This window comes from Lithobates pipiens, unplaced genomic scaffold (genome assembly GCF_037356315.1).
Source record: "Lithobates pipiens isolate NorthernLeopardFrog02 unplaced genomic scaffold, aLitPip1_a1.2 Scaffold_16, whole genome shotgun sequence".
Classification (NCBI taxonomy): Eukaryota; Metazoa; Chordata; class Amphibia; order Anura; family Ranidae; genus Lithobates; species Lithobates pipiens.
In genome coordinates this window covers 194,951,452-194,977,347 of record NW_027507748.1, presented here as the reverse complement: position 1 = coordinate 194,977,347, position 25,896 = coordinate 194,951,452, and the positions used below count along the sequence as shown (strand labels likewise).

Here is a 25,896-nt window from a genome sequence, read left to right as displayed (position 1 = left end):
TTGTAAAACCTTGTACATTGCATACTCAGAACCACTATACTCTGTGTGCCGTGCTGTATGTTGCAAATTAAAGGCCTCAGTATGGTACTCCTGAATGCCGTACAATGGGTTTTGCATTACATACCCCTGAGCCTTGCACTCTGTATGCTGGACTGCATATTACATAGCTTTATCACTGTTCTCTGTGTGCTGGGCTCTATGTTACATATTCTTGAACCCTGCACTCTGTACACAGGGCTTTATGCTCCATATTTCTGAGAATTAGGGACGCTTCACATTGAATGTAAGTACTATCCTGTTTGCTGTTTTTTTTTCTGCTCACTTTGTGATATGCACCGCTCACAATTGCACAATACACACTCCTGAGCCCTGTGTGTTATAAAGTCCTGAGTCCTGTAATTTGTGTGTTCCACATTCCTGAACCATGTGTGATACACAGTTCTAAGGCCTAATTTTTTACAGTTATTTAACGCCACTGTACTTCTCTCCTTTAAGGAAGGTGTGTCTGGGGGTGGAGTTTGGGAGTGGTTTGGGGTAGGGTTTGGGTCTGGATTTGGGCTGGGATGGTGAGCTCTTGCACTTATTTTCTGAGAAAAAAAAGCCCTGTATATTATAGTTATATAGTTATATAACAGTGTTCAAATAGAAATGCAGTGAAGTGTTCCCAAGGTAAAATCTGTCTGTACGCAGTGTCCCAGTTAAACAACCAAGGAAAGACTTGCAAAGGTGGGCAACTACCCTCTCACCAAGGACCAGGCCATTTAACGCCTTGCAGATAGCAACCCCCGTATGGATGTCCTGGCTGGGGACCCGCTTGTGATGATCCCTCAACTGCAAAACAGAGAGTGCGTTGCTGTACGGTCGAGTTGATGCTGGTCAGATGTCCGATGAGCAGCAGGCAGCGCTGGACCCCTTCTTGGTCAGGTAGGAATTATGTACACCCACGTGGTAGGCCGCAACCTCACTCTCCCTGCACAGAGAGATCCATCACCACAAGGCCTGGGAAGAAGAGAGCCTAGGGGGTCTCTGTTTTTTTTTATAGCTCTTCTCAGTAATCTTCCCGATGGTAGAAAAGATCCCTGGGATATATAGTCCAGGCGTATAGTCATGCAAGGGAACAGCCAACTGTGGCAACTACAATCCCACAATCCATTTTGATTGGGCTCACAAATATGATTTCAGTTTAATAATCCTGGGCACTAGAGGAATAACACGATACACAGACTGGGCAGGGAATAACTGTTTGTTGCAATTGTAGTCCATATTGCTACATGTCAATAATGCACTTCCTGTCCCCGGGTGGCAACTAGGGATGAGCTCAGTAATGTTCAGACCCACCTGAGTGATCCCACCAATCAACTGTCATCTGTACTGTTCCAACCATAAACAAATGAGACATTCCTCGCCCAGTAGCTGCACATATATTGTACCGTACAAGACCTATGTATACATGTGGCTGCTGGGCAACGAATGCACAGCCGCTTATAATTAGCTACTGTAAGTAAATGAACAACTTCCTGGCGGAATACTCAGGTGGGTTCGGACTAGGATTCAAACACTAATCCCTAGTGACTACACTCACTCCTCCACTGTATCTATGGAGGTAGCCATGGCTGAACTTTAAGCATGTTTGCCTTTGTTCATCTCCATTGCTGTATATGGAGGCTTAAGGGATACAGAATGAAGACAACAGTCACGGGTCAGCTCACAGGAAGTGTTAAGGAAAATATCAACAGGTAATTTCTCCACTTAAAATATACTTCACTTGAAAAAAAAAACACAGCCATCACATCTAAGAACTGAAAAGCCGTATTATATTACGTGTTTTAGTTATGCTTTAAGAGAGATGTACATGCTCCTTCAGAGGTGTCTTTGGTCCTGAGAAAAGCAATCAGAAGTGTTTTACAGAGAATCTGTCAAAAAGAGCATTTGTCTCAGAAGCTTCTGATAAAATGTGCTATTATTTGACCGCCACACATTCCATTGCATTTACCCCCCACTCCTCTTCCATTGCAGAGACCCAGTTCACAATAACGTTGACTAGACTCTGTTTAACTTCCCTGAAAGCAATTTAGGCATACATTTATTTTGTTAGTAATAAGATTACCCATAAATAGGATGTGCAGTTAACCATTGTCTTTATACAGTACAATTCTATGGTAGTCTCCAGGTGCAATTAGCCCATTAAAGTCAATAAATCTCTAGGTGTGTCATTTATTAATTGCCCGCTTACATAGAGAGGGTACCCTAATCTGCTTCGGTGCAAAAGTTGGCTACTCACAATAGAAGTACAGCTATATTATTATTAGAGTTATCCTGCTGCACAGAAAGTATACTGGATAAATGGATGCCCCTGAACCAATCCATAAAAAAGTTCCAAAGATCTAATATTTTGTAGAAATACTGTAATTTTTTATTGATCCCCAACGAATTCTCACAAAGCAATAACGCCCTTTTTAAATATAAATCTGACTGCAGTAACTCTATTGAGATAAGTTTCAATAAAACAAGAAAATACACTATCACATTATTTCCAGGTGGCTAGCATCCACCACAATCTCCACTTTAAGAACAATTAATCTTTAAGGGAGACCTTTTCACTGGGATCTACAGCTCCACTGTGCCACATAAAAAAGTACAATTAAGTGTTATCTATATAGTTACGAGAACAAGCTGGTTACTTTGCGGTAAATTTCTGAGGCTGCTGTAATTTCGTAAAGGCAGATAAAAAAATAAAAAAAAAAACACTGGATTTTTGCTCTTCTGTTCCACCAAATGAAAACATTATGTGTTAAAAAAAATGATATAAAATGTATGTAAGGTACAGTTCAAGAAATAGTAATGGCATTCTGGCAAAAATTAAAACAATCAGGTGCAGGGCAAAATGCAGTTATGTACAGGATAAGGTGCAATTGTGTATGTGTATAATACTATATATTTGCCCGTGAGTGCAGAAACTATTAGATGACACTAAATGATATCCTTATTTTTCAAAACAAATCCATACACATCCACTACTTATTGGCCCTGTAATCAATTTTTCATAAAATCAATTCTTACTGTGTTTTTCTGCCTTCCTATAACGTCCCCCGTGACCTCCTGAACCTCTCCTTTTCTCCCATACTTCAATTTTTTTAAAAGGAGCAGTGCACATTGGTTGTACGAACTGCTCTATGTACAAAGTTCAACTGAAGCAGACCTGTTTTGCTGTGGTGTGTTTTGTAGCTTGTGCTACATTAGGTAAAAATGCTGTGTAAGCGGTTTAGGAAAAGCAAGGCTGCAGAGGTTTCTGGTGACCAGACGAGAGTGTGCAGCTTGCCTATTTGGGCCAGAAACAATGAGTGGGAGCCTTCTGCTAAATAATTTGCAAAGTATGCTTCTCCCTTGAATAAGACTCAGGGTGAAAAAGTCTCAGTTCATTTTGTAGATTTTAGCCTTAAGAGGTTGGATTTAATTAAAGCAGAGAAGAGGAAAGTATCCACCGTGGGTTGGCACTTTCTTCATGCTATCTATACTGAATGACAGAAAAGGGAGAGACAGAAATTAAGGTATTAAAATACCAGCTAGCAGTTGCTTCGGAGTATGCACGTTCAACTGCTAGTGAGGCTGCTGATTTGCAAGAGCAGTGTGCAGCCTTCACAACCAAATCAATAAATGCCTTAAAGTAGATGTAAACCTGATCAATGAAACCTGACCTAAGCACATATATCGTTAGTGTTTTCTTATCTCTCTCCAAAGCCTGTGCCTTTCTGCTGCTCTGTTCTTCTGTTATCAGCATGATAAATTCTGACAAGTTCACCGAAAACCGAGGTAAAATCAGCCTGAAAATTGTGTTGAGGTGGGTGCTAAAAATAGATTAGCAAAGAGCTTATCTACAGCTGTGCACATTCCTTCCTTTCTTTGCCTATGTAGTGGAGGGTGTCTGCCTTTCCTCCAATCAGCTGTCATACAGTGTATGCCAAGAATCCACACCCAGTGCTGAACAGGAAAAGAGAATTTCTAACGTGATGTGCACTTTCTAAAGAATATAGCAAGCTGAAGACAGCAGATATACATGATATACATGTTATACATGTATATGAGTTTAACATGCAGATATACATGTTAAACTCATGTAGGGAGATTTGTTTCTGTATATCTTCTGAAGCTGTTCAATTCACTGGGATATGTGTGGATTTACATCCACTTTAACAGCTTCCCGACCGCTGTATGTTGGCAGAATTGCCCGGGTGCGCAAAAGGTGTACCCGTCCGTCGCTTCATAATCCCGTGCTAGCGGGCATGCACCCACCATGCGCCTCAGTAGCTGGTAGCCCGAAATTGTGATGAGGAGAGGCAAAATGGGGAAATGCCTATGTAAACAAGGCCTTTCCCTGTTCTGCTCAGTGACATTATTATTTTATTATTATTCACGATTTATATAGCGCCAACAGTTTACGCAGCGCTTTACAATGTATAGGGGGGACAACACAATTACAGTACAATACAAAAGGTACAGGAGGGCCCTGCTCGTAGAGCTTACATTCTAAAGGGAAGGGGTGGTGGTACATAAGGTAATAGCTGCAGAGAATGATTTGATGGGGGTGGCTCGGGGACAGTTAAGTGGCTGTGGGATAGGTTTCCCTGAATAAATGAATTTTCAGGGAACTCCTAAAGGTGGACAGGGTAGGGGCTGATTGGACAGACTGGGGCAGGGAGTTCCAGAGGATGGGAGAGGCTCTGGAGAAGTCTTGAAGGCGAGCATGAGAGGAGGTAACAAGGGAGCTAGAAAGCAGGAGGTCCTCGGAGGAGCGGAGGGGACGATTTGGGCAATATCTGCAGATGAGGTTGGTGATGTAGATGGGGGTGATGTTGTGGATGGCTTTGTATGTTATGGTTAGCATTTAGAATTTTACACGGTGGGGTAGGGGAAGCCAGTGAAGGGATTGGCAGAGAGGGGCAGCAGTCACGGAATGATTAGTGAGGTGTATTAGTCTAGCAGCTCCCTATTATTATTATTATTGTATTAGTCTACTGCTCCCTGTCATCTGGAGCAGTGATCTCTGTCATGTCCTAGGTAGTCCATCCCCCCCCCCCACAGACAGAACATGCTGAGGGAACACAGTTAACCCCTTGATTGCCCGCTGCTGTTTAACCACTTCAATACTGGGCCTATTCTGACACTTCTCTCCTTCATGTAAGAAATCATCATTTTTTTTCTAGAAAATTACTCAGAACTCCCAAACATTATATATGTTTTTTTTAGCAGACACCCTAGGGAATAAAATGGTGGTCATTGCAACTTTTTATGAAAATAAAATTGCGCACAATCATGGAATGGTGCCAAACTTTATTAATTAAAAATCTCCATAGGCGACACTTTAAATTTTTTTTACAGGTTACCAGTTTAGAGTTACAGAGGATGTCTAGGGCTAGAATTGTTGCACATGCTCTAACTCACGCGGCAATACCTCACATGTGTGGTTTGAGCGGCGTTTACATATGTGGGCGGGACTTACGTGTGCTTTGGCTTCTGAGCGCGAGCTACGGAGACAGGGGCTTTTTTTTAATCTTACTTAATTTATTTTATTTTTACACTTTTTTTTTTTTTCATAACATCGCGCCCGGGCCTCCAATGGTCATAGAGATGACTGGTGACCATCCTCATCCAGTTCCGGCCGATTCTTTCTCTGGGCCTCCAATGGCACGGGAGAGCCTGGATAAGCACGATCAAATGGCGGAACTGCCGCTATGATCATTCTTATCGTGCACAGAATCGCCGGCTGCAAAGAATGATGCCTCTAGCTGCAGGCATCATTCAGATATCCCCCCCCCCCAAAGTCAAGGACACCATTTTACTATGGCCGGGTATTGAAGTGGTTAACCCCTTCCCTGTCAGTGACATTCACACAGTAATCAGTGGCTATTTTTAGCACTGATCACTGTATAAATGTCAATGGTCCCAAAATAGCGCCAAAAGTGTCTGATCTGTCCGCCGCAATGTCGCAGTACCGCCATAAATCTATCACCCATTTTGTAGATGCTTTAACTTTTGTGCAAACAAATCAATATACACTTATTGCGATTTTTTTTAACCAAAAATATATAGAAGAATACATATCAGCCTAAACCGAAGGAAGAAATTTGTTTTTATATATATATATTTTGGGGATATTTATTATAGCAAAAAGTTAAAAATATTGCTTTTTTTTTCAAAATTGTCAGTCTTTCTTTGTTTATAGCACAAAAAAATAAAAACCGCAGAGGTGATCAAATACCATCAAAAGAAAGCTTTATTTGTGGGAAAAAAGGACGATTTTGTTTGGGTACAACGTCGCACAACCATGCAATTGTCAGTTAAAGTGACGCAGTGGCATATCACAAATAATGCTCGGGTCATTAAGAGGGTAAAATCTTCCGGGGTTGAAGTGTTTAAAGAAAAGGAAGGGCCGTAAACATGTTAGTAAAGTCAGGGTATGTGCCATAGTCACACCCAAAACTGGTGTGAGGATGTGGTCTCTACAAATGAAAGTGAGGATGAGGCGATATAGTTTAATATTTCAGATGATGATCTGCTAGTGGGAAAGAAAAAGTCCAGGGAACCCCTATTGAGTTGACTCCTACGTTTGTGGGATGAAGGGGTGGACAGTATTGTATTGTCAGGCAAGGAAGCTGAGAACAATAGGAGAGGGTATTTCCTGGTTATGTGTGATGGGTTGTATAACCAGATTAACCACTTCCCAAACAGCGCACACTGATGTATGTCGGCAGAATGGCACGGGCAGGCATATTGGCGTACAGGTACGTCCAATCTTAAATGTCGCCCTGCCATCGTGAGCCCCCGTGTGTCCGGTCGCTGAGCTGATGAAGTCTGCACCACTTAATCTCAGGGCTCTGTTATTGTCCGTGCCAGGAGCCAAGAGATTAAAAACAGTAAAATTCATGAAGCCACTACCCTTTAAACCAGTTGGGGGAGCTAGAGGAAACTAAAACAAAACCGGTCAAGGCAGTAGATAAGGTCAAAGCCAGACAGGAAGAAAACAAGCAGAATAAGAAAGAGAAAAAAAAGGGAATGTGGGAGAGAAGACAGGAGGTAAAGAAAAAACTAGGTTAGTTATTTCTAGGAAAGAAATGTGGGTGGACTTTTAAAGGCAGGAGTACCTAAAGAGGAGATAGATGGGATTTCTACTGCAGAAATGCTATAGAGGTGGGAAATTGTCAGGGTTGGAAACACTACGCCTAGTGAAGATAACATCAGCCTAGATTTAGAGAAAACAGAACAGGCCCCTCCTGTTAGCCCCAAAACAATTCCCAAACCGAAATCCCTTTATCCTGGGGAGGAGTTAGAATCAGAAAAGGGGATTGGGATTGTAACAAACCATAGCAGTAGTTAGGACATGGGTGAAATTGGCTATTGGCAAGTGACCAGGATTTTGGGCAAATGTTTTGGTATCAGAGTTATCCAAAAAATATTCTTTGAATGGATGTACTTCAAGGTCAGTCAGTTCAGACTGAACAGGGTACATTCACATTTGGGTATGCTGCTAAAGCGTATCTGGTTATTGTGGTGAACGCTGTGGTCAGAGGTCATGGGAAATGGAACCCTGTCTTCATTCGTCCACCAGAGAAGCCAGACTGTCTCAAGCAGTACAGAATTTCTGGAAGCCACAAAGAAATTGGGGAGACGATTCAAGAACTGTTGAGAGTAGGCATCCTTAGACCTGCTGTAAGTCCTTTCTCATCTCCGGTGTTCCCAGTAAAGAAACCTGATGAGACATATAGAATTGTGGATTACAGAAGTCTAAACAAAGTGGCACCTCTATTGAAGTCAGCTGTACCGGATATGACCTCAATTGTTGAGAAATTTGCTAAAGAGGCAAAATAATACCATACTGTGATAGACCTGTTAATGCTTTCTTTCAGAGTTTAAAAAAACCCAGAGAGTCAGGACTATTATTTCTTTGTGTGGGATGGCCGCCAGTACACTTTCATTGCCCTTCCGAAAGGCTATCTTCATTCTCCAACAAATTTTCATGGACTGATTGCCCGAGATTTAAGTACCCTGAATTTGAAAGTCAATGTGTTTCACTACATAAATAACATCATGATCTCTGGGCCAAAGGAGATGTAACTGGTGTACTACATCTGCTCATACAGCACATGGAGAACAGAGGGTGGGCTATCAACAGAAACAAAGTCCAAGGACTGGGCCACAGAGGAAATTTCAGAAACAGTTGTCCAAACTATCCAGGCACTGCTGCCCTCTACTACAAAAAAGGAGGCACAGAAGTTCATTTGAGTTGTGGGATTCTGGAGATTGTTCATCCCACATCTTAGACTGAGGCCTATATACAATATCACTGGAAAAAAAAGACTGAATTTGCATGAGGGTTCAGACCAGCAGACCACATTCCTGGCTGCTAAAGAAGTACAATTTCAGATGGATGTAGTGGAGCAGGATAGTAACGTATCTTGGAGTCTGTGGCAGCCAAATGAAAAGAAAAGACAAAAGCAATACCTATTGGATTTTGGTCCAAGAAACTGACAGGGGCACAGAAGAGATACACACCCCTAGAGAAGTACCTGTTTAGGGCCTACACAGCACATCAACATGTGGAGACCATTAAAGGAAAGGACACAGTTAACATCCATACTGCACTGCCAATAGCAGGATGGGTGAGAAATAATGGACTTACCACTAGGGCACCTGTAGCTCAGAACCACACACTGATGAAATGGAAGCAGTACATTCAAGACAGAGGGGATATTGCAACTGAGGATGTCAGGGACATTTCAAAACAGTTGGCAGGGCTTCTAAATTTTACCAGAAAAACATGAAAGAGTCAGCGTGGTTCACTGATGGTTCAGCCATAGTCACCTCATCTGGGCGCCAATGGACAGCAGCAGCTTACAACCCTAGTATACACAAGGTACTGCAGGAGACTGGAATTAGAGGGTCCAGTCAGTATGCAGAGTTAAAAGCTGTAGTGATGACTCTTCAGGAGGATCCTTCTTCCCATGTCACTATCTACACTGACAGCTGGGTGGTCTTTAAACGACTGACAACTTGGATGCCCACATGGAAGTCCAATAAATGGATAACTCATAGAAAAATGGTGTGGGGAGCCTGGGACTACATCTGGAAGGAAGCTCATTCCTACACTATAAAAGTGGGGCATGTTGACGAACATATGCCCATGGTCCTAGACTTCGAGAACTGTAACAGAGTGGCAGACAAAATTGCCAAGGTGAATGCAGTTGTGGCAAATGATCCTATCTTGATGAACTTGGACAATTGGGCGACAAGCAATCTGGACATTTGTGGCAGAAAGCAACATATGAATGAGCACAGCAGAGAGGAATACCTATATCCATGGAAAACTGTACAATGTGTGGAGAAGTGCGACAATGGCCATTGCAAAAGTATTAAGAGGGGAGAGAGGCCAGCAGAGATTTGGCAGATTGACTTCATGGGTCCCCTGCCCATGGACCAAAGTATTGTTGCACTGCAGTGGACAGTTATTCAGGACTTTTTCTTGGTCATTCTTGCAAATGTGCAGATCAAGCTGCAACGCTTCAATTGCTTCAGAAACTTGTCATTGCTTATGGCTGTCCCAAACAAGTCCAAAGTGATAGTTCACTTTAAACAGCACTGATTATAGCTTTGATAATGTCTTTCTCACTCTTGGCCGTGAGGAGTAGTGGTGAGGTATTCCCTGTGTATTAGCATTATGAAAAGTGTTTCTATAGTTCAGATAGGTTAAGAGAGATGGATTGCTAGGCTGCAGAAGGCATTTCATCTTCCTCTGACTGTGCCTCTCTGCGTCATGCTCTTGTTTTCTTTTCCGCCAAATACTATAGCGGGCCAGCACACCAGAGGTGTGTCACGGGCAGAGCCAGTGGTCATACTGTGTATGTAAGGAGCTGGTGTTTGCTTTTCCAGAAGCTTCTGGAAGTTGTAGCTGCTTCTGATTCGGTATGGGGCACAGAGCAGACTTCTCCATCTCTCCCTGGCTAACAAAGAAGGGCACGTGAGTACACCATGTTTGGTCATGTTTCTTAGCTGGTTTACCAGTGCACTTGGGAAGGGTATCTTTCAGAAAATGGGGAGGGAGAAGCAGAGCTGGGAAGGGAGCAGGTGTGTTGCCATCAGGTCTGGAGGAGTCTAATCATGGTCTTGCTGTGTTTGCATTGCCCAATAGCCCAAACGTGACAGGTGCATCAGAGATGCTACATCTGTCTGGCATTTGTGGCCACTGCGGAATGGTGTTTGCCTCTAAATCAGTTTTAATTTTTTTTATAAATGTTTTAAGCAGTATAGCACTATGAGCTCTCTTCATTATTTGTAATATGCATGTATTTGTGGGAGACAGAAGGTGAAATAAACCAAGATATCTAGGAACTGTTCAGGAGCAAGTTGTGGTTCTCTAAAGGGGACTCTTCCTATGCGCTTATGATCTTTTTTTTTGTGGGATCTTATGGTCTGGTAAGCAGCCTGTTTGCCCTTACAAGCACAGGTGTTGACACAAAAGCACTTTAAAGTTGTTTTCAGCACAAGAGCTCTTTTCTTGCACCTGGATGGACTTTGTTTGGACTTTAATTTTTTATTTTGATGTATGAATTATTGATCATTTAATACGGTTATTCATTTTGTGGTTCTTTGCATTCTGCACTTTACAAGAAATGATTTATATATACATTTTTTGCACATCACTTGCACTTTAATATGCAAATTGTTATAATAATTTTGCACTTTGAAAATTTGTATTTTGATATGGTAGTGGATATTTGATATGGTAGGATAACAATGAATATCATGTGATTTTTTTACATTCACTCAATGTTTTTTTTTTGAGATAGCACACTATTATTATTGCTATATAACCCAGGTAGTCATGATTTAGAGCCCACACTGTGTACCGCGATGTATTCCAAGAAATGGATTTTACAGGTATGTAAAAAAAAAAAAAAAAAAAAAATCCATCTTTTGTGTCACTTTACATACACTCAAAAAAAAAAAAATATTAAAAAAAAAACTTACCATAACATAAGCAATGCTGTCGAAGAAAGCAGCAACAGCCAGACTGAGTATCATTTTCTATAAAAAAAAAAAAGTAAATGTTACATATAGCACAGTCATTACATTATAGATGTTTCAATATGCACACAGACAACAGTGACATCAAAAGCAAAATAATGTAGAAGGCATGAGCAAGCTAGTTATCAGACAGAATTATCTTTTTCAAGCCATATTTCCTATTATGAACTTAAAATTACATTTTTTTTTTTTAAATAATGCTGCTTATAATAAACATGTATGACTAGATTTTTTATTTTTCACACAGGCAACACAGAGAAGGTTTTGCCTTAGTCATTCAATTCCAGATCTCTTCAGAGCCAGGGAAAGCTCACTAATTAGAGATTGGACAATTAGTTAATATGCTCATAGTCAAAAATCAGAGCAGCAATATGTGTGATTAATGAGGAACAAGGGATAAAGCAGACTCACTTTATAAATCCAATATATTCAAATTTATGGAAAGGTGGGAGAACACACATGCAATTTCATCCTGCAATTACAACAATGATTACATGTAATCAAATTCATTCCTTTAAATGATGTATCTTAAATCCCTAGACTTTAGAGGAGGAACTTCTGCTAGTTCCTTTAGCTAGGAGAAAAATTAAGTAAATGACAGTTCCTGAATCGTAATTACAGGCAAACTATATCTTGCTCAATATAAAATGGTGTTGGTCTTGCACTATGCAGTTTTTAAACCAACCACAGAATATCTGAGGAGCGGCAGGCAATCCTTTGAAGTGGAGTGTAGACTATGCCCCCCACCCCCAACAGATTCGGAGCTATGCAGATCAATTTGCTCTATTGACTAGGAGCCCACAGGAATCATTTCCTCATCAAATTCAGCCCAATCTACATTAAATCCTGGTACTGGTGAATCAACCAGTTTTACACTACATTTAATGTGGTTGTAAAGGTTGATCAGAAGACGGTCAGCTGCTGTTTTTTTCAGCATGCACGTCCTACAGACCGACATACACATGGGCAGAATGTTGGCCTTTTTGGTTTGAATCAGGAAATGTCTTCCGACATTCTGTCCATGTGTATGGTGCTTTAGGATGATCATACACACACCGGGGTGAGACCTGTGTCCTTATATTTCCACAATCGCCTACATGGTAACATAGAAACTGAAGAATTCAGGAACATTGGGATGTCCCAAAGCACAGTCCCTCTGAGGCAGTGTTTCTCAAATCCAGTCCTCAGGCCCCCCCAACAGGTCATGTTTTCAGGATTTCCCTCAGATGAAACGGCTGTGGTAATTGCTAAGGCAGTGAAACTGATCAAATCACCTGTGAAAAATAATGGAAAACCTGAAAACATGACCTGTTGGGGGGGCCTGAGGACTGGATTTGAGAAACACTGCTCTGAGGGGAGGGAAACACAACATTAACAACCCAGAAAAAAACAACAGGGAAACAAAACACTGGGCATGCCTGCAGCTTAAACAGCTGCTTACATGACCTTGCATCACGGCTTGAATCTGAACATGCCTTAACATTCACCTGGTAAAATTTAGAACAGAAAACCATGTGATGGCCTTAAAAATCTGAGACAGGTGCACGATACCAATAAGCCTTTATCAAAAGATAAGGCAGTTAACGCAAACATGTCTACCATATCTAGCATTATGAGATGTCGATGTTGGTCCAGCCTGGATTGTACAAAGGTCGGGATTCATCCCACAGAGTATTTTATGGGATGAAATCCCTTTGGCTTGCACCATGAAAAGTAAGCCTTACATGTAATTGTAAACTTTATATGACATGGATTTCTTCATTTCACTGCCAAAAATGTGTGTCAAGCATTGGCAGCAGCAGGGCATTTTAAACACACTCCTGGCTGCCTGTAAATCTGACAAGCCAACTGTCAGCTGTAAGGTGGAAGTGATCGGGCAGCTGTACAGCTGGCCAGTCCTCCCTCCTCCTCCATGCCCAGTAACTTAAAAAGAACACAGTGGGTGAGATGTCACATCTCGATTGATGGATAATCCGCCTTCCATAACAGCATGAGGATACAGGCTGTAGTGTAAATCTCCTTCTACCTTAACACTCAGCACTAGGGCAGACCCTGCAGTTTATCTCGTGACCATGGTATACAGATAAGCCAAAAAGGTATATATAGTGGCAGTATGTTAATGTAATGTAATGTAGAAGATTTATTAGCTGTGTGCACTGCGGGGGGACAGGGACGGGGGGGGGGGGGGGTCTAATGAACTATTTTCATATTACTGGGTTTAGTAACACTTTAACTAGCACGTGGTTCGGAAGGTCTTAGATGGTGTAGGGAAATTTAGATACCCCATACTGGATACTTTTTGGCAAGTGGACTCAGGCTACTTCAATGCTAAACATCCAGCTTCATTAAGTGCAGCCAAAGTCTCCTTTAGCTTTTCATTTTAAACAAATTTATGCGTCCCAACAGTGAAAGAGGCAACGATTCCCATGCCTTTAAGTCTCCTTTAGCTTAGTTGAAAAGTCAGTAGCAGGTGTATCATTCTGATCAGACACCTCAGAAAATGAAGCGAAGACCCCTTTCACACCAAGGGAGTTTTGCAGGCGCCTGCAATCTGTCCTCAAACAGCTGCACCATTGTCTCCAGTGTGAAACCCCTGACGTCCTACCTGCTGTGCTGGCAGGACGTCAGGAAAAGTTCTGCCAGCAGCTTCTTTGGAGAGGGGGGGGGGGTTTACTGCTCCCTCCACCGCTGCTCCCCATTGAAAGCAATGGGGCAGCGCGGCTATACTGCCAAACTGCAGCTATTGCAGTGCATTGCAGGTGGTTTTAACCCTTTCTCGGCCACTAGCGGGGTTAAAAGCGCCCTGCTAGCAGCCGAAATGCACCACAAATCTGATGGTAAAATACCGCTAAAAATAGCAGCGTTTTTACCACTGGCGCTATGGGCGGCGCAGTGTGAAAGGGGTCTTAAGGTTACAATCGAAGACTGCTTCAGTAGAGGAGGTTGAAGGGTCATGGCTGTGACCCCAGAGCTCGTTTGTCCCATTTTTTGCTGTGGCCTGTATCTGTTGGACTTTTTACAAATAAAGGCTATATTCCGGAGTGAAGCTGTCCAGAACTTATTTTTTGCCTCATGTGACCCCAAATATCTTGGGCCTCGCACAGGCCAATAATTCTGGCCACAAACACATTGTGGCATTGTGACAGAAAATTCCTCTGTAGAAAGGAAGGAGGAGGCTGGAGTAGTCGATGGGTGGACTGAATGACCAGAAGAAGGTAGGGAGTTAGAATGGGGCAATTGTCAAAGAGGGGATACTGGGGGCCTGCACAGATGCACTACCAAGAGAATTAAAGGCTGAGCCTGAGCTAGTGAACCTATCTGACCCTTTTATCTTTGCACTTGTGATGAACAATGCCTTTGAAATTGTTCGCAATGAGGTACTCACAACCTGTATAGTGGTGTATGTAACAGAAAAGGGGGATTCCCTATTGAAAGCACATGTAGGCCACTGTAACCCAAGAGGTAACCCAGGAGTAAATTGCAATTAATATACCTTCAGATAAGGAACCAGGAGATGTTGACTGTCCAGAGTCCCAAGACCAAAGAGAAAAAGGCAGGGCATGCAAGAAAAGTAACCTCTTCAGGAACAGGGTGGAGGAGGCACAGAGGGCACATCAGCCCACACAGGTGCAGGAACACTAATGAGCCATTCAGGGGGTGTGCATGCAACAGCACCACACTAGGTGTGTGCCAGGTATCGAAATGGTGCAAATTTCCAAATGTTAACAACAGTCATAATGGATTCTTCACCACACCACCAGAAGGGTGGATAGCAAGTTCCTTTACCCCAATGGGGGAAACTGGAAGGGGCACCCTGCGCTGAAGACTTAAAGGGCTTCCATCCTGTACTCACTACCCAGGACAAGAGTAATGTATGGTCAACCCCTTACTGGCAAAGCCCTCCATGATGGACATGTCCCCAAGGAGGTCTTCAGAGACTAGGCTCCCTGGGGCCAACTCTACATGCTGAACTATGTGCCAAGGGGAGTCCCCAGAGCAGGAGCCTTTGCAAAACAACAGACTCAGAACACTATCCCCAAGCTCCAAGCAGTCAACTGAACTGGGAGCTGTATGAAAATCTGAAGTGGCTATGGTGCAGCCAATTAAAAGAAGAATTATCTCTGAAATAGACTCATCTAAAGATATAGGCCCCTTTCACACTGGGGCGGTTTTCAGGCGCTACAGCGCTAAAAATAGCGCCTTAAAAAAACAGCCCCTTTCACTCCAGTGTGAAAGACGGAGGGCTTTCACACTGGAGCGGTGTGCTAGCAGGATGGTAAAAAAAAGTCCTGCTAGTCGCATCTTTGGAGCGGTGAAGGAGGGTAGTATTTACCGCTCCTAACCATTGAAATCAATGGGGCAGCGCGGCTATACCGCCGGCAAAGCTCCGCCGCAGAGGCGCTTTGCAGGGGGGTTTTAGTCCTTTTTCGCCCGCTAGCGGGGAAGTTTTAACACCGCCGCTAAGACGATGGTAAAGCGGCGCAAAAAAAAGTGGCGCTTTACCGCCGACATCCGCACCACCCCAGTGTTAAAGGGGCCATAGAGAAAAAACCTCCATAAAAGACGATAGGTTTCCCTAAGAAGATGTCCATCACCTAACAACACTATCAAAACCTGAGGCTAGCTAGCATTCGATAGGGATATATAGGGGGAAGTCCTTGTAGCCTTCCTTTTTTGTGCCAGTGTCTATTCACCTGAACGTAGTTGCATATAATTTGGGATTTGAACACCTGTCAGGCATTACTGCTGTCTTTACCTCCTTTAGGGAGTCCCACCCTCTGTGTTGGTCCTTTTTACCATTATCAACAAGAGTAGAAGTTAGCACGTTTTGAGTCACCAGAACAGGGGAATAATTCTAATGGAGACAATAGTTCTGGTGACGCTGGTGACAACCTGGGATTGCCTCACTTATTTTCTCTCAGAGATAGCCACCTCTCAGACCATAGCTACCTGATTTGGGTATGGATTAGGAAGTTGAGGGAACTCTCCCCAATGGGACACATATGGCAAAAAATAAACAGACATGGGTTATAACCTTCCTTTTCTCTATCCAAAATGAAAAAAAAGTTTTGCTTTTAGTTCGACTTTAGTCTAGCAAGAGTTGTACAGCCATAGACCAGGGATGTGCAGTCAGGGGAGGCAGAACTTTGAGGGTCGTAGCTCGGCAACCTGAGGTCACAGAGACCCCAAATTTGGGACGTAGGGAGCCTAAGTCCTAACCCACCAATGGTAAAAATGGGGCTCCTACGACCTATGGTTCCAGAGATATGGGGCTCCTTGCACAGCCTATCAGAAACTACATACAGAGCGGCTAGTTTAACCACTTCAGCCTCGGAAGAATTGACCCCCTTCCTGACCAGAGCACTTTTTTGCGATTCGGCACTGCATCGTTTTAACTGACAATTGCGCGGTCGTGCGACATTGCACCCAAACAAAATTGACGTCCTTTTTTTCCCACAATAGAGCTTTCTTTTGGTAGTATTTCATCACCTCTGCGGTTTTTATTTTTGCGCTATAAACAAAAAAACTGCGACAATTTTGAAAAAAAACATATTTTTTTACTTTTTGCCATAATAAATATCCCCCAAAAATATATATAAAAATGTTTTTTTTCCTCAGTTTAGGCTGATATGTATTCTTTTACATATTTTTGGTGGAAAAAAAAAATTGCAATAAGCGTATATTGATTGGTTTGCGCAAAAGTTATAGCATATACAAAAAAGGAGATAGCATAGATTTATAGCATTTTTATTTTTTTTACTAGGAATGGCAGCGACTACGACATTATAGCGGACCCACCAGACAATTTTGACATATTTTTGGAACCACTGGTATTAATACAGCGATCAGTGCAATTAAAAATGCACTGATTACTGTAAAAAATCCACTGACAGTGAAGGGGTCAACAATGTTCCCTGGGAGGTGATTCTAACTGAAGGGGGAGGGACTAACTACAGGAAGTGGCAGATCGTGGTTCCTAGCTAATAGGATCTGTCATTCCTGTCAGAACAGAACAGGGAAGTGTGTGTTTACACACACTCGTCCCTATTCTGTGTCTCCTGGTCACGATCGCTCGTGACCAGCGGTCATCGAGACCGTCGGCCACGAGCATCTGCACCCCCACTGTGCAGCGGGCAGGTCTGCTATCCGGACCCCACGAGATCACGTACAGTAACGTGATTTTGCGTAGGGAAGCCAGCCTGTCGCAGTAAAATTGCTGGCACACTGTTTGCAGCAGACTGAGAGGATGAACTCACAGTGCCTCTCCTCACTTACTGTCAGAGGCCAGGAGCTCAATAGACAGCTTTGAGTCTTGGACCAATGGTAAAGTACCATTAGCCCAGCTGTTCAATAAAAATGCTTTAGTGGAGGCATGCCTCTCACTGCAGTGTCATAGAAGGAGCATGTGTCTAAAAGACAAAATATGCCCTTTCAGCCCAGCCCTCTTAACTACAAGGAAATACATGGGTTTATGGGTATAAAATTTACTCACAATCCCATATTTTTCTCACACAGTTAAGAGGGAAAATTAGAATCTGCTGTTGTTGAAAAGGTATGTTATAAGATAATAATTTATTATTTATCTATTTACTGTGAAATTACTGGTTTGAAGAAGTTATAACTTCAAATTTCAGTAGTTTGTCCGTTAAGCCCCCTGCTTGAGTACAGTTTTTGAAAATATAGTAAATTACCTTAAAAACCATATATAATAATTATTTGTATATTACTTATGGTAATTAACCCCTTGCTACCCAGGCCAATTCTGGCACTTCTCTCTTACATGTATTAATCATCATTTTTTTGCTAGAAAATTACTCAGAACCCCAAACATTATATATATTGTTTTAGCAGACACCCTAGGGAATAAAATGATGGTCGTTGCAACTTTTTATGTTACACAGTATTTGTGCAGCAATTTTTCAAACGCGTTTTTTTTGGGAAAAAAACATTCATGAATATATGAATATAAAAAAAAACCCTAAAGATAACCAGTTTTTTTTTATAATGCAAAAGATAATGTTATGCCAAGTAAATAGATACCTAACATGTCAGGCTTTAAAATTGCGCACACTCGTTAACATTTTTTTTTACAGATTAAATGTTTAGAGTTAAAAAGAAGGTCTTGTCCTAGAATTATTACTCTAACTCTAATGTTCGCAGCATATGTAACCTGTGTGTATCTGGCTCTGATACTAGCCAGTGCCACACCAGCCACTGACCCCACCGCACGTCCCTGCCATAGACACATACATATTGCTTATAGAAATATTAAAAAGCACCACAATTTTTGTTTTGCATTAGTATTAGTTAGCCAATTTTAGGAACTGACATGTTGACTTAAAACCTTGGCTGCACAAAATAACAGGAGGTATTATGTGAATCACTAAACTTTCACCTAAAATGTTCTTTATTTAAACTAGCCTATATAAAGATAACTTGAAGCTACAGTTGAACCATTTGTAGAGAGCTTCAGGAGAGATATGGGTGATCGGGATCTCTAGATACCGTAATTATCACATCTCAGTTCAGCAAAAAAAATCACTTGGTTATAGGACCATCATCCCCTTTCTTCCTGCTTCCAAAGCAAGTACTCTTCCTCAAAGATTTATAATACAATTTGTAGGACACAGAAATACACAGTGTTCAGTATGTAGAACATTTTAGAATATTTCAATATGATTTATTAAACAAAGATTCATTTCTTACAGTGCCTCTTATGCAGCATACTACTAACACAGCCATACTGAGGCTGCAGAAAAAATAATCAGACTATCGTTTGACAAATCAAGCATAAATTATAAACACATAATATTCATTTATTTTCACCAGTCTCTGGCTAATGATATGTAAAATAGGACTGAAAATGCATCATTTTGAAGTCTCCCCATGAAAACAGGGTGCACCATAAGTGGTGATTTACATATAATTACAATTATACAGAATGCATGCTTTATTGGTGTTTGAGAGGGAAACATAGGCAATGTTTTGTAAAATGGTATCCCATTGTTCCTGTTATTTGGCCTATATTGGTCATTTTGGTCAGTAAGCACTTGCAAATGACAGAGAGGTAAAAACATGGGAAATTACACTTTTTTAGTCTTAGTGTGAAGTTAGTTCATGAGTAGTAGAGCCTTTTGGAGAGTTTGAGAGCATAGATTCTGTTGTACTTGAATGGCATCTCGTTATAAGTAATGATAAAAATTGATTTTTGAAATGATTTTTGAAAATTATTATGAAAAATAGTGCACATGAGTAATCCCCATTCGTGTCAAAGACACAAATGTTCCTATTTAATAAATTTCCTGGAGGGTTGTATTTTCCCATAGGCAGGTGTCATGGTGGAAAAAGTACAAAGTACTGTCATGATAACCTGTATGCCTCTATGTGGCCAGGCTGTGAAAAAGTCCCACACATGTGGTATTGTAATACTCAGGAGGAGTAGCAGAATTTTTTTGGGGGTGTCATTTGTGGTATACACATGCCATGTGAGAAACATAACCTATTACAATGACAATTTTGTGGGAAAAAAAAAAAATCTTAATTTTGCAAAGAATTGTGGGAAAAAAATGACAACATTAAAAAGCTCACCATTCCTCTTACTAAATACCTTGGAATGTCTACTTTCCAAAAAGGGGTCATTTGGGGGGTATTTGTACTTTCCTGGCTTGTTCGGGTCACAAGAAATGAGATAGGCCACCAGTACATCAGATGTGATCAATTTTGTATGATTCGCACCACAGCTTGTAGACTCTCTAACTTTCACAAAGACCAAATAATATCCACTAATTTGGGTTATTTTTACCAAAGATATGTAGCAGTATAAATTGTGGCCATAATTTATGAAGAAAAATTAATAATTTGCATAATTTTGTCACAGAAACAAAGAAATATGCGTTTTTTTCCAAATTTTCGGTCTTTTTTCATTTATAGCGCAAAAAATAAAAACCCCAGAGGTGATCAAATACCACCAAAAGAAAGCTCTATTTGTGGGAAAAAAGGACAAAAAATTCATTTGGGTACAGTGTTGCATGACTGAGTAATTGTCATTCAAAGTGTGAGAGCACCGAAAGCTGAAAATTGGTCTGGGCAGGAAGGGTGTTTAAGTGCCCAGTAGGCAAGTGGTTAAGGGATAACACTTGAGAAGATAGAAATCACCACATACATTTGCTTTGGAACATATGAGCTATATTTGAACCTTACTAGTGCTGGCTCAGATATTGCAGTAAGAATCAAATTACTACAAGAGTCCTGCATTTTTGTGAACAACAGAAGCTTGCTAGTGGATTATAGAAGAGCTGGTCCTATTTGTAAACAAACCACAATTTGTAGATGTATGGTGTATACTACAGAGTTTATGTTTTATTCAGCAGAACATTCCACCTACTGTAGAATAGACTATTTTTGTTGTGTCTCACTCTCGTTCCCAACTGGCCGCCACAGTTTTACATTGGCCCTTTAAGACGCTTTAGAAGGCATGCACACTCAACAAGTTTGAGGAGCCAATACAAGTGCCCCGGCGGGCGCGGTGACCGCCGGGCAACCGCAATCACTCATGACAGAGCGAGAACTGGAATCTGTGTGTGAGGTTCTCTCAGAGGAGACGAGAAAGATTGTGTGTTCATACTATGAACACCGATCTCTCTCCTCCCCTAGTCAGTCCCATCCCCCTTACAGTTAGAACACACCTAGGGAACACAGTTAATCCCTTGATCCCCCCCTAGTGTTAACCCCTTCTCTGCCAGTGACATTTGTACAGTAATCAGTGCATTTTTTTATAGCACTGATAGCTGTATATTTGTCAATGGTCTCAAAAATGTGTCAAAGGTGTCCAATTTGTCCGCCGCAATATCACAGCCCTGATAAAAATTGCAGATCACCGGCATTACTAGTAAAAAAAAAAAAAAAATGCCATAAATCTATCCCCTATTTTGTAAACACTATAACTTTTGCGCAAACCAATCAATATACGCTTATTGCAATTTTTTTTTTTAAATATGCAAGGAAAAACTGGGGGCCTAAACTGAGGAGAAAAAATATATAATTTTTTTTACATTTGGGATATTTATTATAGCAAAAAAGTAAAAGATATTGATTTTTTTTTTTTTCAAAATTGTTGCTCTTTGTTTATATCACAAAAAAATAAAACGCAGAGGTGATCAAATACCACCAAAAGAAAGCTCTATTTGTTGGAAAAAAAGGATGCCAATTTTGTTTGGGTACAGTCTCGCACGACCCCGCAATTGTTAGTTAAAGCAATGCAGTGCCGTATCGCAAAAAATGGCCTGGTCATTGAGCAGCCAAATCTTTTGGGGCTGAAGTGGTTAACTCAGCTAGCGTCCAATAAAACGTATTGGCTCACAAACCTGGTCAATCCCTTTCCATATAATTTTAGAATGACATTCCGAGACACCTCCAAAGGGTCCTCCAACTGGACTCAATGGGTCTCTTCTCCATAATCTAACAATGCAGGAGGCCTGACATCCCTCGTTTAAGACTTTTTCACAACCCATGAACCGGACCATACTTCTCTACTGACATGGAAACCACCATATATGTCCTTCATGCCACTCTAAGGCTGGGTTCACACTGATGCGGTGGGCTGCATCGCATGTCATTTGACACACGTAGAGGTACACAGAGCACAGTGTGAACTGCCTGCGATTCTGTTGTGGTGCGGTAACCAAGCCCAATACAGCACAGTGCTCTACTGAAGAAGGCAAAATTAGATATCCAGATAAAGGGCCTGTTCCAATCCATCCACATTCTAGTGTTGTCATAAATCTTGTCCTGATTATCTCATATCTCAGGAGCACTTAAACTCATGGAACTCCATGCATTCCTAGAACAATCCTACACCCATTATTGGGACTTTGCTATGAGAGCTATCCATGAATTTGGCACTAAAAGCAGTCGGTTACTAGCATGTTCAATCAAAAATAAAAACTTTCCTGCACCTGCAGTCCTAAAACAAACTGTCCCAAACAGAGTATCATTCATACATCTGAAAAAATAGCCATGGTCTTCCACCATTTTTACTCCTCATTATACAATGCTGTATTTACACCTCTGAGCCTACATCTATAACTGCACCCCCCAACCATGATCTCAGTTGCGCTACCCCACCCAGCCAGACTCTACTATACCATACTTATTAAAAAGAAAACAACTTCTGGTTCCAGCACCACATGATGTGGCAATAACCCTCCTTGGTTCTCAAATTCCTTATCTAAATCCGGCATTTCAAGTCTTGCTGCCACCTCGCCACTGGAGCAATCTGCTGCCCGTCCCTCTGGAACTCCTCTTGGAACACTCTGTTGACCAATCCCACGTTCATATTAGCTCTCTCCCCTGTCAGCTCTCTGTTACTGCAGCTGACACTGAATCCAATATGGTGCCCACACGAAGCATAGAAGACAGCTCCAGTGTCCCCTCACCTCCAGCTTCTGACCCTTTTGCTGACTTCAGTGCCCATGATTGTATTGCACAATCTGTGGTTGCAATGTTAACACTCAAATTCACAGAGGCTGTAGACAGGGCAGTGCAATAGGGACCGGAGCAATTTAATTTGGAATTCAGGGAACATACCCATCGACCTGAACAGCGAATCTCCCCTTTAGAGGATGAGTTTCATAATGCCTCAGCTGCTTATTCTGCGCATGTTACTGTGCAACAGGCCCCCTTAGATAAAATTGATGATCTGGAAAACCACTCTCGACAAAATAACCTTAGGATCATTGGCCTTGCAGAGTCTTATAAGGGCTAACTCCCTTATGGATATTTGCAGCTCACACGTCCCAGAGGCACTTGGACTCCATAGGCGCTGCACTGTGGAAAGAGTGCACCGTGTGGGTCTGCCTTCTGACACCTGCACAAGACCCAGGCCTGTCATTGCCCACTTTTTGAATTATGCTGACAAACAGTCCATCTTGCAATGTTACAAAAATGCATGTACTCTATCCACTGCTGGCAACCAGCTATTACTGTTTGCAGACTATTCTGCAGAAGTTTCTAAGAAGCATAAAGCCTTTGCACCAGTCTGCTCTACATTATACCAACAGCATATCAAGTTCACTCTAGCATATCCGGCAATTCTCCACCTTCGCTCTTCCACGGGTGATTATCTTTCACCTAAAACCCCTCAGGAAGTAGAGTCATTTCTACAATCCATGTCAGATCTGCCTACTACTGTACTTCAGATCAGACCTCAGACCTTCCAGAGGCCTCCCCATAAGTGCTTGTTGCCCCTACTTCACGCTCTCCAAAATCCCAGAGTGGTCCACACAAGCCACGTTCTAAAAAGGTTTCACAATGCAAACCAGTCGGGACATGTAGCAATCTATCGAGAAGGCTGTATCTCTATGGGAAGGTTTGCTTTTCTCTGTCTCTCAGCTCCTCATCCGTGAATGAGTTTTGACCCCTCCTGCCTTGGAACGGGGGCAGTTTTCCCCCCCTTCCTTTTTTTTTGTTTTTGTTTCAAGCATGGGGCACATAATCCAATACTTGTGATAAGGAGATTGGAACAAGTTGGGAGCATTCTCCAGTAGTTTTCATGTGGAAAAAAGAAAATAATATTTCTTCACAGTATTTTTAAGTTTTTGTTCTTCAGTTTAATGTTTTATTTAGGTTTTGAGTTGCAGCCTAGGTCATACTCGTCCTGCCTGCATGCCTGAGCTAAGGGCAGATTGATTCTAGCAAGTAAATGCTACATGAATCATCTGACCCTACTCAAGATGATTATGACCAGAAATGCTAGGGGGTGTTTTTCAAAGTGGTCTCTCAGAAAAATAAAGCATGGAGGCATGGATGGACAGAGGAGTTTGCTTTTAATATTAAAAATGAATAAAAATTTTGGTTTGTGGTGCTCAGATACAGCATAGTTCCGCTTTAATATGTGTGTTATATCCTGTAATGTAAAAGGATTATGGTCCCTCTATAAGCACATCAAAGTACTACAACACCTGAAATGCCTGCAGGCAGATATGGCTCTCCTCCAGGAGACACATCTTCCCACTGCAGGTTTCCACCATCTTCAAAAACTCTGGGTAGGGACAGTTTATGGTTCCCCAGCGGTGGGCCATAGGGCTGGAGTAATTACTCTCCTCCATAAAAGGCTTTCCTACAACATTAATTATGTAGAGGCGTATTTGGATGGTTTGAAAAATTACACTACACTTACCAATCCCCTTAATGATATCGCTATTACAAATGTCTATGTTATTAACTCCCTGGGGACAGCATTTTTTCAGGATCTTTCCAACTGGGTGCTGGGAGCTCCCATAAGATAAGCTTACACCTTCTGGGTGGAGACTTCAACTCTATTATGGATCCTGTAGAAGATAGAACCCTTCAGCAAACCCCCTGGCCTAAAACCATATCTGCAGATAGAACTACTTCTACCCCATTGTCCAAGTTTTCCACAATTTCACACTTGTTTAATGCGTGGCACTTAACCCACCCTACAAAGGAAGCATATACTTACTACTCTCCTCCCCATGTTTCCTTTTCCCAAATCAACTGTTTCTGTTCCTTTTTGTTGCTCCCTATGATTAGTAATTTGGATGTTAGCGATTTGCGATTCCCCTCGTATAGCTCCGGGACCCAACGAGTTTACAGCGGAATTTTTCAAAGCCACCCAGGAATACCTTCCAGACACTCTCTTATGGGTATATAATGCTATCTGGGAGGGTGGTCCCTATCTCTCTACTGGTTATAAGGCTTTGTCAGAAACCATGAAATCAGACTGAGACAGAAGTACAGTTAAATCACACTTTTTTAATAATAAAAGTAAATAGAACAAACGTTGCCAAAACATAGCCAGAGTTTAGGAACCGGAACGGATAGTCAGACAAGCCAAACTTCAGGAAGCCGGAGAAGAGTGTAGTAAAACAGCAAGCAAGATCTGGAGCAAGAAAAGATGTCAGCCAAGCAAGTCTATTAACAGGAATGTAGGCAATAGTCTCTGTGATGTTGACTAAGGTGAAGGCAGAGGTCCTCTGGGCTGGACAACCTGTACAAGGTGACGTGGCACTGAGGTAGTAAAGCGGTTGCAGACCAAAGGTTTTAATAAAGGAGACATGAAATACATTCGAAATACGCATATTAGAAGGAAGGTCTAATGTGCAAGTCACTGGGTTAATCCTGCGAAAAATATGGAAAGGCCCAATAAACCAAGGTGCGAACTTCAGTGAGGGAACACAAAGTGGGAGGTTGCAACATGACAGCCAGACTCTGTCCCCAACCTGGTAGGAAGGTGCAGGCAGGCGTCTGCGGTCAGCATGGAGTCTGTACATATCATTAGCATGTCGCAAAGCCTCCTGGACCTGTCCCCATGTGGAACGAAGACCACAGAGATGCCACTCTAAGACAGGAATACTCTGCGGAACAAACGAGTCAGGCAACATGGAAGGTTGGAAACCATAATTCCCCATAGACGGGGACAATAGGGAAACAGAATTAAAAGGCACTGTTGTGAGCAAACTCTGACCAGTTGTTATGATGGTCAGAAATGTAGCAACATAGGAATTGCTCCAAGGACTGATTGGCTCGTTCTGCAGCCCCATTAGACTGCAGGGGATATGCAGAGGAGAAAGCAAGCTGAACTTCCAACTGAGAACAAAAGGCTTGCCAGAACTGGAACACCAACTGACTACCCCTGTCAAAGACAATCACCTTGGGTAGCAATGTAAGCAAAAGATCTCCTGAGCAAAAATGGAAGCCAGTTCCTTAGAAGTGGGCAACTTTAGTGGAATACAATGACACATCTTTGAGAACCGGTCAACCTCCATAAGGATAACTGTGTTGCCCTGGGAGTCGGGTAAC

The 25,896-nt window shown here is 42.0% G+C and overlaps 1 protein-coding gene across 1 annotated transcript in view; it reads right to left on the bottom strand.

The window, feature by feature from the left end:
- LOC143982287 (cyclic AMP receptor-like protein A) overlaps positions 1 to 25,896 on the bottom strand; it is a 933,494-nt gene that overhangs the window by 709,840 nt on the left and 197,758 nt on the right. The window contains exon 4 of the mRNA XM_077480869.1: positions 11,020 to 11,076. Coding sequence (XP_077336995.1) covers positions 11,020 to 11,076 — 57 coding nt within the window. The remainder of the gene's footprint in view (positions 1 to 11,019; positions 11,077 to 25,896) is intronic.